Below are 11,228 nucleotides of genomic sequence, written 5' to 3'. Positions count from 1 at the left end.
CACCCCTGTTGACATGGTTGCTCCACGGCTTTTGTGTTTTGGCGTGTGCTGCGCGCTGTGAGTGGGCGTGAGTATCAACGCCCACGTGCGCAGCTATCCGTGTGTGGGTGTACATCGCGCACCAAATATGCAGGCCTACATGCTGGCGAGGCGGAGTGCGATCACCTCAAACACGCGGTACGTGATGCTCTCCGCCTCGTATCCAAACATACTCGTCCCCGCCCCGGTTACCGGGGCCGTTCGCGCCGACACCGCCTCCGACCGCGTGGTCGGCGACGTCAGCGAGAGCGACTGCGACTGCAGTGAGTCGCTTCCGTATATCGACGTCCGCCGGGCGTTTTTTCCATCAATCGGCGCCGTTGAGCAGCGTTTGCGCGGGTCCAGAGAGGTGGAGGAGAAGGCGGTGGACTGATGGCGGCCCAGGTACGGCACATATGGGCCTAGTCCGCGCAGAATGCTCGCGTCGCTCAGCCCGCTATCAAACAAGGCCACGTGTGCGTGGCAGAAGTGGAGAAGCTGCTCCTGTGTGATGTACCCGCGGCCCTCTGTATCGTACATTTTAAACACAGCCTTTCGCTGTTGTTCGCTGTAGCACGGGACGAAGTCCTGCACGTTACAGGACCGCCGCGCACGGTTTGTTGCCAGACGTCGAGGACTCCATCGGCGTATCCCATTCTGTGGCTGCGCCTGAGACTGCAGTTGCAGCTGCCGGTTGCACGGCACCAAGCCGGCTGTTTGTGTGGTGGTGTTGTGGCGCAGGCATGGTTCACTGCTCGTGGCCCGCACCTCCTTTGGCATCGAGCAAGAGCTACTTCTTGGCATCTCTGTGCACCGGTTACTTCTTGTGACGCCCACGTTGTTCCCACCAGGCTGCGTGTCCCGTCTCGCATCGATGCGCTGCGGCGTGGAGGGCGAGGACAAGGACGGCAACGAGAGTGTGGTACCCTGCTGCGCCGCTGGCACCTCATGGGAGCCTTTTGTTGTCAACTGCGCTTGCTTCTTCTGCTTCTCCTGCTTCCCCTGCAGTAGTGGCTGTTCATCCTCATCCTCATCCTTGTCCTCGTCGTCGTCGTCGTCGTCCGGCGTCGGGTTGTTGCGACGATGCGGGAAAGCGCTAGTTGGGCGTCCGCTATGGCCGTCCCGCTGGGGCTCGTAGAACTCCAGCTTCACCATGAGCTGCACGGAGAGGTCAGATACAGTCAGCGGCAGCGCATCCGCCAGCATGGGGCCGTGGCGCCGCTGCTCCTCCCTATTTATCTCGCAGTCCTGCACGTCCACAATGATGGGATCGAAGTCTACCTGCATGTGCAGGTGCGTCCTGGGGTCATCGCCGCTGCTGCCCGACCAGACCGCGTGCACGTACGTCTGCACCTCCCCGCGCACAAACAAGGGAAGTTCGACGGAGAGCGTCTCCCTCACCGCCGCGGCGCCGTTCGCATCCACGTTTGGTGGGATCCATATTGTCCTCTTCATGAGGGACACCTGCGGATGCGGCCACGTGAACTCCAGCCGCCAGCGGCCGTGTGGGGAGAGTGGAAGAAACCCGCTCACACGAATGTGCGAGTAGACGAGGCTTCGTGGCTGGCACTCGCGTCTTCGAGCCTTACTGAAAGAGCAGCTGTTGCTGCCTGTGGCGGTGTGATTCTCATCTGCGGTAATCATTCCAGAAAGCATATGTCGATGCACTTCCGGAGTGAGATCACTAGCGATAGAGCCCGAACGACCAGCATCGTCTGGTCTCATGGCGACGTGGTGTCTGCTGGTGATGCTTTGCATATCCAGCAAGACGGTGTCGTCTGCTGCAGACCTTTTCTTGCAGTTAACAGGATGGCTCTTCGGTGTGGTACCTGCCGAGTGCGCCAGTCGTTTAGCGTTGGTGAGGGGCCAAGATTGCGAGCACCGCGCGCCACCATTCTTTGCTACGGGCATGGGAAGGAAGCCGTCAGCAGCAGTGGTGTCTGCGCGCGGCAATTCCGTCATCTTCGCAACGCCATCAAGGAAGAGTTGACCAGACGCCGATGCGCGCGTGACGCCACCGTTCTTCTGGTTGTAGACCTTGAACGTCAGCTGCACCTCGCCGCCGCACGGGCTCAGCGGGAACCAGTCCCCGGTGTAGCCGCAGCATCCGGTGCCCAGCAGCACCGCGCCGTCGGCAGTGCGCAGTCCGACCCGCACACCGTCCTGCAGCAGGCATGCGGAGTCTTCAAGAACAGGAACGACGATGCGGAGCGGGTCGAGCCCCAACACACGGCGCGAGGTGAGGCGAGGTGGGCGACGCGGGCACATGTGGTTGCGCTCTACCACCGCCTCCCCCCGCTCCATCGCAAGCGGCAGGAGTGTCTCAGTCATGAAGGAGCAGCCGCCGACGACGAGCTCTAGGGCCAATGGGACATCGCACAACGACTCCACAAGCCCGCGCACCGCCACCAACGACACGACCAAAACAGATGAAACCTCCGGGCGGTACTCGGGCTTTACTCCTGATGCCGCCATGAGTGTGGCACCGGAGGCAATGTATTTCTGCTCCATCCCTACTGCAACTGAAGAAACCGAACGGAGGCGACTTGAAGATATATATATATATATATATATCCCCCTCTGCTTTTGTGTCTTTGGCTACGTCCGCAGTTCCCCTTCCTCGATCACCTCTCTGTTAAAAGAAAAAAAAAACACGGCTATAAAGATCAAACAGACAGAGAGGAGCGAAGAAAAGAAAGGAAAAAGAATAAATGAGACGGCGAGTGAGTCCTTGCCTCATACTTGGTTGTTCGTCTGTGTATTAGTGACGTCAAACCTCCAGTACACGCCGCGCACACGCAGATGCAAAGGGGGGGGGTGCTCGCCTCGAGTACATGTCAAACGGCCAGGCTGGCGGCTAGAGCAGTGTGTATATGCGCCGAGTCCAACACAACAAGAACTGTTTTGTACATCAAATGTGTGCATGCGCATACGAGGGTGTCTGTGTGTAGGAGGCCAGAGAAACATCTATTCTCTCACCACAAACTCATATCTCCGTCTCACGACTATCCCCACGGAGAGTGAACCTACATGTATCTACCAGACGGTCATTGATCATCACATCATACGCCGCCTCGAAGCGGACGTTCACGTGCTCCGTAAACCGCACATCGACCTCGAAGACACCAGGCTGTCCGCCTCGCGTGGCGGCAGGAATGACTCCTTGGGTAGGAACAATCGTGAAGCGGGTCGCATCCTCCAAGACAATGAGCTGCTGCTGTTGGTGTTGCTGTTTTTGTAGTAGTAGTGATGGTGAGTGTGTTCGTGGTTCCTCCTGCGGCAGATGCTTTACCTCGCCCATCACATGCACATCGGCGGTACGGGCCTCCGCTGCAGTCTCCTCGCCGTCGCCAGCTTCATCCCAATAGTGTGTCACCTCCTTCAGCTGTCGTTCCCGAGTAAGGACCAGCGAGGGCTTCTGACTGGTGCTAGTCTCATCAGAGCTGATCTGCTTCTTGTGGAACATTTTGGTGGTCGCGATGTTGGAAGCCAGCGGTGCGGCCGTGGTTACGGGTGTGGATGATAGGTGTGACGGAATAATTACGAAACTCACCTCCGAAGGATACGAGCTCAACAGCTTCATCTTCTGTGTGTACGATGGCTGTGGTCGGCCGTCGTGGAGCAGCTGTCCAGGGCGGAACCATAGCTGCGATGGGCTGCAGCTCACCGATGGCGACGAAAAGATCACTGCGAGGGGGACAACCTGTAGCAGCTCCAGCACAGGGGGTGAACAGACAGCGGGAGCTGTGTCTCCTGTCTGTTGTTGTTGTTTGGGTTGTTGTTGTGTCTGTTGTTGCCGCTGAGACCGTAGTGGTGATGGTGGCTGCTGTTGTGTTGGCTGTCCCGCAAGCATAGCATCGTCAGGGATGTATAAGATGTTAAGACACCCGTCCACCGTTTCACAGCGCCGCATCATGGCATCCACCTCCTCCCTTGACGGCCTGCAGTACTCCACCACCACCTCCAGAACATCATGCGGGCGCAGGCGGTGCTTTGTGGTCCTCAAAAGGTTTGCGTCTTTATGCGGGGAGCCAGCACCACCACCACCACCACCAACAGCGCCACTTCTACCACCGACCTTGTCACGGCTATCACTCTCGTTGGGGTACGCGAACCGCGGCACGGTTACCTCCATGCTCGCCAAATCCGCCGTGCAGCGGCGCTTGCTTGACGCCACCACCATCCGCGCCTTCTTTTGCTCCGCACGGCTACTCCACTTCAGGCTCTCCATCATCCGCCGCGTCAGCGCCTTCTCCTCGTCGTCCGCCTCCAACGCGGTGTCTTCACTGCTGGTCGAGATGAACCGCGTCGATACAATTTGAAAGGACGGAGAGGGAACATCGAGTATGAACTCCATCGCCGCACAGCTCATGTTACTAAGCCGCAGTGATTGACCACACCACGTGCCCTCCACGTACGGCGGGAAACGCACAACGTCGCCGGACGGCTCAACTGTCAGTTTTGCCACGCCGCAGCGAGCCCGCACCTCCAGTTCGATGGGGATGAAGTAACGGCGGCAGTGGGCTGCCACCTCCTGCCGCCGCTGCGCTATGAATGCGCGTAATGCGTCGCGTTCCCCTTCCTTTGCGAGGATCATCTCCAGAGAATCGTGGGCATTCTTCTCCGATGAGGCGTACACCTGCAGCGAACTTTCCGCGTCGCTTATGTCGTCCTGCAAACCGTCGTCCTCCTCCTCATTCTCGTCGTCACTGCTGCTCCTGCTGCTGTTGCCGTCATTGTTGTTGTTTTTACCACCGGCACCACCACCAGTGATACTGTTGTTGTTTCTGGCGTTTCCAGCAACGTTCCTGCCGTGATGGCCGTTGCCAAGGGGGCTGTCAGAAGCTTGAGCTCTTCTCATACTGATTTTCTTCTTAATTGCCGTAATCTCCCCCGGTTTGGGTGAAATAATGACGTTGTTCTTCACCACACCAGGGACGGAGATGAAAGACGGCTGCACCTTTAGCATTGCAATGGGCCGAACGATGCTCTTCATCCATGCCGGCTCTGGCTCCCGCAGACGCTTTGTCTTGAAGAAGCGTTCCGCCGGATAGCGTGTGGCGTTTATACGGTAGAACTCATCAATGAGAAATCCATCGTTGAAAGCGGTTTCCGCCACCTCTGCTGTGATGATGACGCCGCCACGCCACTCTCGCTCCTTGTCTGCTGCCTTCACGAACGTTGCGTCTGGTGCGTATTCAATAGTGACCTCCTTCGACGCCATTGTTGGGAGGAAGAATGTCTCGGGCGCAGCCGCCACGCGCCCTTTGCCCGCCGACTCGCGCTGCTGCTCTTCCTCTGAGACGGGCTCCAGCCGCAGAGTCACGGCGCCGGCCGCAACGTCATCATCAACGGCAACAACGGAGAAGGTGGCGGTGGTTAGGAATATCTTCACCGACACATTTAGATCACGCGGGACGCGGCTGATGAGGAACATGGTGCGCCGCGACCGCCCCACGCCGGCAATCACCGCCGGCATTAGGAGCACCTCCTTGCCGTCCTGCACCGTGAAGCCGCCGGTGGTGGCGTCGAGCAGCACCGGCTTCCCACTCAGCTCCAGTGTTAGTGGGATGTGCGTGGGCGGCAAATCCCCGCATCGCACCCGTAGCGTCTCTTCATACCGACCTGGGAGGTTTGCGAAGATCGACACCGGCACTTCCGGTGCGTCGTGTGGATTCAGCGGGCCAGCTGATGACCCGCCAAAGATAGTGGCGCACCCACGCCCATCCAACAGCACCTTTTGCGCGCTCACCAACGCGGCCCGCCTTTCCCGCTCCCGCTGCTCCGTCCCGTCAATACCCTTGCACCAGAAGGCGTGTTGGTTGACGTTCAGTGTAGTTGCAACGCTCGTCACCGCCGTCCCTCCTGTTTCCGAAGAAGAAGACGGAGCCATGGTAGGGTGGGGAATCAGTTGTTGTTGTTGTTGTTGTTGCGGCTTCATCTTTCTGTTCATATAGCTGGATCGCTGCACCTGCATCCGTGTATTCATACCCGTCGTAATCGACGCGGCTTTCCTTTCGAGAATTCTCTCCGTGTCGATGTCCTTATCTTCTTTTTTGCCACCTAGAGAGTAGCGCAGGGCTTCCACACTGTATGAGCTGTGGCAGCCAGTCTGATTGCTCACACGCAAGCCCAACAGCTCTGACCACACCGGCTCGCCATCGGGCAGGTGCACCTTTATCACGACAGGCGGGCAGTACGGCCGCAAAACAACCGGCAGTTCTTCCGTCCCACCACTCATACCAACAGCAGTCTCCGCAGAAGCGGCAACAACAAGAGCAGAAGATGCAGGAAGCAGATCAGCGCTCTTGCTATTATTCTTGTTGTCCCCGTTATCCACATTTTGGAGAATCTCATTGCTGCCAAGTGAAGCATTGCCGTTTAGCACCTTCATCTCCACAAGGTTCCACAGCAGCGCCTCGATGTAGTCAGCTTCCTTCATCGTTGGCGGCGGTGGGAGACCAAAGGGCAAGAGAGGTGGAGCATATGCCATGGCATTGGCGCCCTCCGCAGCCTTTGGGACGGGTATGAGATTGAGCGCCACCGCCAGCTGCTGCACCCTCTCACAGCGCAGCTCGACGAATAACTCCTGCGGCGTTCGTGCGTTTCGGATGCACAGTAGCGCCTCATACCCGCCGTCGCCCGCATGGTGGAGACCGAACGCGCAGCGCACTGGGATTTGGATGCCGTGTCGCCCCGCCCGCACCACGCCTGGTGGCGGCACGCACACCTCAATGCACGACGGAAGCGCCGCAGGCTCGACGGCGTACGGCACGTCGAAGGAAGACGTGTTGGACACAACGAAGCTCTGCTCCACCCACGAGCCCTCTGGCACGACGCCGAAGTTCACGACGGCCTCCTCCAGCAGCAGCAACGGCGCCTGAATAGTCGCACGCGTTTCGATAGCGAGCGTGCCACCGCCACGTACCACTAATTCGAAAAAGGTCTGCGCGTCGCCTATCTCCACCGCCTGGCGATACACTGTCACTTCCACCGACTCCCCCGCACCGAGGCGGAAGGACGGCGGGAGAAACACGAAGCGGTGCGGCTCCCGCATCATCGGATCCTGCAGGTCGAACACGACAGGAATGGGGTTGTCGTTTGTCACGGTGAAAGACGACTCCATCTCGCCGCCCAGTTCAATCAGGCCAAAGTCCAAGAAATCGGTGCTCACGCGCACAGACGGTCCAATACCAGTCACACTGAGGTGCAGCTGATGTGAACAGCGCAAGTCCGTCAATATAGGTGACGCCAACGCTGCTGCTGCTGCTGCGGCTCCTGCTCCTGCCCCTGTCGTCGTCATTGGTTTCGCCAAGTTGGGCGACAGCAGCTCCATCAGCTCTGGAATGTAGCAATCAATCGACACTTCGTGGTGGCCAACTGCACGCAATGTAAAACGGAACGTCACGGTGACGCTGGCGTGCGGCGGCACGCATCCCGTTCGAGGCTGGAACTTTACTTCCACTCCCTCACGGTCTCGGGCAGAGGAGAGTTGTATTTCCGGTGCGCACTCGTCAGCCTTCGGGTCGAAGCAGAAATGCAATGGGCGTGGCGACTTGTTTTGCAGCGTGATGCGCCGGACATTATCGTAGTGAACGAGGCACTCCACGCCCTCTTCAAGGTGGTCAGGAATGATCACGAGGGACGGTATGACAGGATCGGCGAAGAGGTAAAACCCTGCGGCGAACACACCGCAGCAGCCGGAGGACTGCGGTCGCGTGCAGTGGTGAAAGACGCTGTACGGGTCCGACATCTGGTCCACCACGTTGTGATCCGGCACGGCAGGGATCGCTTTGGTGCGCGTGTACTGCGCCACCGCCGCCGCCGTGATGAGAGACGAGGAAGCAGTGAGCACTTCGGCACCGTCGACCGGCGGCGTAGGGAGGCCATCAAGGAAGAGATNCAGCACAGCGGCAATGGGCTGCGCGGCGGTGGGCCGCATGCTCACGCGGAAGCTCGTGTTCTTCCGCGGTGGAAACGTGCCACTGGCGGGAACCACGCGCAGCTGCACGCATGAACGCCCGCCCCCGCCGACGCTGTCGGTGCGCCAGTAGTACGGCACGGGGATGGGACAGCTGTTGCGCACCACCACCTGCACCTCCGTCTCCACACCAGGTGCGGTGCCGGGCACGAGGTATTGCGGCACATCATCAGAGTCATCCTTCTGCTGCTTGCTCAGTTCAAGTGGGCCGATGCGTACAAGTTCAACATGCGGCAGGACCCCCTCGGCGCGCAGACCGAATCTGTGCTCGGCTACGACGGGCCCCTCCTCCGACTCCTGCACCAACACACAGAACTCCTCCGTGTCGTAGCGCGCCTCCTTCATTGGGGCAAAGCACACCGCAACATCCATGCGGTCTCCGCCCGGCAGCAGGATGCTCGTTTCGGGCGGTGGTTCAATTTTAAAGTACGGGGAGCTGCTGCTCAGCTTGATCACCGCGTCAGAGCCGGTATTCTCAAGGTAAAAATATTTCGTGCACGAATCCATGACAAAGGTGTACGGGAATTCACATATCGTGACAGCCTGGTCCGGCTCTTTGTGGCGCCGGCGGGAACGCGTCTTCCTAGGAACAGCAATCGTTACAGTCGTGGTGGTCTTGGTGGCCGCCAGAGAAGGAGCGAAAACAGCTGCGGATGACACCACCGCCGCCGTCGCATCCTCCTCCTCCTCCGCCTCTTCTTCCTCATCCTCCAGCGCCGGGATGAGTCGGAACTGCGGCAACGCCGTCTCGCATAGCACCGTGACATCAAAGAAATGCCACTTCGCCCCCTCACCGCGGCAAGAGTTCACCTCCCGGCAATGCCCGATTTGCAGCACCTCCCTAATAGAGGGCTCCGACGCACTCTGTGGTTCAAATGTGACCCGCACGTCAATAAACCCACCACAGGCAAGCGGTTCCTTTAGCGCCGTATAAGGCNTCGATGATGGCAATTCTGGGGCGCCGAGGGATGAGTTCACAATCGAATACGTGATCCATGTGTGACTGGAGGGTCGAACCCGAAAGCGGAGACGCCTTGGATCACGGCTAGTCAATCGAACTGTAGTGCTTACCTCCATCCCAGACGTCGTCCGCAGCCGCACGCAGTTGTTAGCTGCAGAGCACTCAATTTTTGCGATGCTACTTCCGCCCGCAGCTCGTGAAGAAGTGGTATGGGAAGTGCTGCTTCCCGCGACTGTTGCTGCTGCTGCTGCGCCTGACACTTCCCCCTTGGATAGACGCCGGACAGGTGGCAACGACACCACGGTGCTCTCATCGTCACGGCCTTTTACTGCAAGACGCTGTTTTTGTTGTTGTTGCTGTTGTTGCTCTTGACGGCGCTGAGTTGTTTCATCATCGGCGGCATGCACTACCGGCGGCAGAGTGGAGCTCCACAGCTCCCCAACACCCATCCAGTCGCCGGGTGCGTGGGTGAGAAGCTTCGCCCGCAGGTCGGCAGAAGAAGCAACGGTGCTATCCGCCACCCTCCCCGCGCGTGTAAGGATAGGGCGGAAGCCGTACTCCTTCTGCAGCACTGCGTTGAGCTCCGTGGCGAATGCAACCGCATCGAGTACAAACTCGCAGGTGGCGCTATTATTGTTGCTGCTGGTGTTACCGGAACCGCTAGCAGCGAGGCGCAGCGGCGACGACGCGCTGCTGACGCTTGCGAATGTGACTGACGCGTCGACGGCAAACTGACCGTCGTCCAGCGACGCGTCCTTGCCCCACGCCTCGTCGCCGACGGCGTCTGTCACCCCAGCCTTCCGCTTCGGTGATTTCCCCGGGGCCCCGTGCAGGATGTCGTCCATCATGTACTCGTCGATGCCACGCGAGCAGAAGAAGCGCTGCTGTCGACGGGCAGTGGTGCGCTGCACCTCAGCCTCTTCACGTGCCTGCTGCATCTGCTGCTTGTAGCCCTGTACGGCCCGCCACCAGTGCTCCTCCCCCCGCGCCCTTAGCAGCGCGGCCTCCTTCTCCTTCACGACGCGCGACGCCTTGCGAGCGGCCGCGGCGAAGGCGGCTTTGCTGCTACCATTCAAAGAGCCGTGCGCAGGCGGGTTCTCCGCGAGGCCGCGCTTTCCCACAGCACCGCCCTTCCGCGCCTTCACGGCGCCCCTCTTTTCCGGGCTCCTTACACCCACGTCTAAGCTCGGTGGGCGCACCGCTGATGCCTCTGGCAGGGCCTCGCGGAGGCGCCGCAGCTCCGCCTGGAACAACTCGCTCTCAGCCTCCTCCAGCTGCTCGAGGTCACGCAGCTCATCCGCGAAGAGTTCCACCGCCTGCGTCGCCCATGCCGAGTCCAGTAGCGTGTCAGTCAGGCGATCGCATGGGTCCATGTCCTGGTTTCCCTTTTTTTTTCTCTTGTATTCCCCCTGCCTTCTCTATTGATGTGTGGGTCGTGTATCCCTTGGTGTGGCTTTTGCTATTGACACTGGTCTTCTTGTTGCTGTTACTGCTACTGCTACTGCTGCTGCTTTGCAAGCGCGGATGTGTTGGGAACGTCCCCCGTCGAGCGAAACCCTCCAGCAACTCTCCAGTCTTTCAACAGGAACGACGCAAGCAGCGATAGATTACAGGAGAGAGAACCAAAGCGAAACAAAAAAGAACAGGTGTCACATGTTAAGGGGGCATGGAAAAAAAGTGGAAAACCAGACACGGATCAAATATACGCGCCGAACGAGAGCGGTACGCCCACACCCAATGGCGTACACACAGTCAAACTGTAACACACAGATAGGATCTATGATGATGAGGGAGGGGCAGTAGTAGCCCGCTCACTGGAGGCCAGACAGAAACCCACACAGACCCTCACGCACGCGATCAACACGGTGAAGACCAGAGTCGTCAAGCGTAATAAATGCTGCACCTAGAATGGCCAAAGGAAGGCCGTGCTCCAATAGCCGTCAACGCCGCTGCCGTCTCGGCGGCAGCTGCAAGCAGGTAGAGGTTTGAATGCTCCCCATCTTCTCACTGTCTCATGCTATCAAGCGCGCTCACGCACACACACAAACACATACAGTTGCACATAGTAACGCATGCACGCTGACTAAACCATCAAAAAGTACTCCTCCTGGGCATCAATCAAGTCGGCGACGGCGACCTGGAACCTCTCGACGCTCTCCTGCAGGTCTTCTAGCATCTTCTGTGCCTTCTGCTCCGCGACCGTGGCACTGACCGCTTCACCGTCCCCCTTTACCCCCGCCACGTCAGACCTCTCACAGCCCTCAGATG

The 11,228-nt window shown here is 59.1% G+C and overlaps 2 protein-coding genes across 2 annotated transcripts; both read right to left on the bottom strand.

Annotated features, from left to right (window-relative positions):
- Positions 1-135: 135 nt before the first annotated feature.
- DQ04_05671010 (hypothetical protein) lies at positions 136-2,529 on the bottom strand (the record flags this gene model as incomplete). The annotated part of the gene is made up of 1 exon (XM_009314318.1): positions 136-2,529. One exon carries the CDS (start codon positions 2,527-2,529, stop codon positions 136-138), a length of 2,394 nt encoding a protein of 797 aa, XP_009312593.1.
- A 475-nt stretch (positions 2,530-3,004) lies between these two features.
- On the bottom strand, positions 3,005-10,333 carry DQ04_05671000 (hypothetical protein; the record flags this gene model as incomplete). The annotated part of the gene is made up of 1 exon (XM_009314317.1): positions 3,005-10,333. One exon carries the CDS (start codon positions 10,331-10,333, stop codon positions 3,005-3,007), a length of 7,329 nt encoding a protein of 2,442 aa, XP_009312592.1.
- Between the last annotated feature and the right edge of the window lie 895 nt (positions 10,334-11,228).

Source organism: Trypanosoma grayi, assembly GCF_000691245.1.
Source record: "Trypanosoma grayi strain ANR4 Tgr_567_V1, whole genome shotgun sequence".
Classification (NCBI taxonomy): Eukaryota; Euglenozoa; class Kinetoplastea; order Trypanosomatida; family Trypanosomatidae; genus Trypanosoma; species Trypanosoma grayi.
This window is presented reverse-complemented; position numbering and strand designations above follow the sequence as displayed.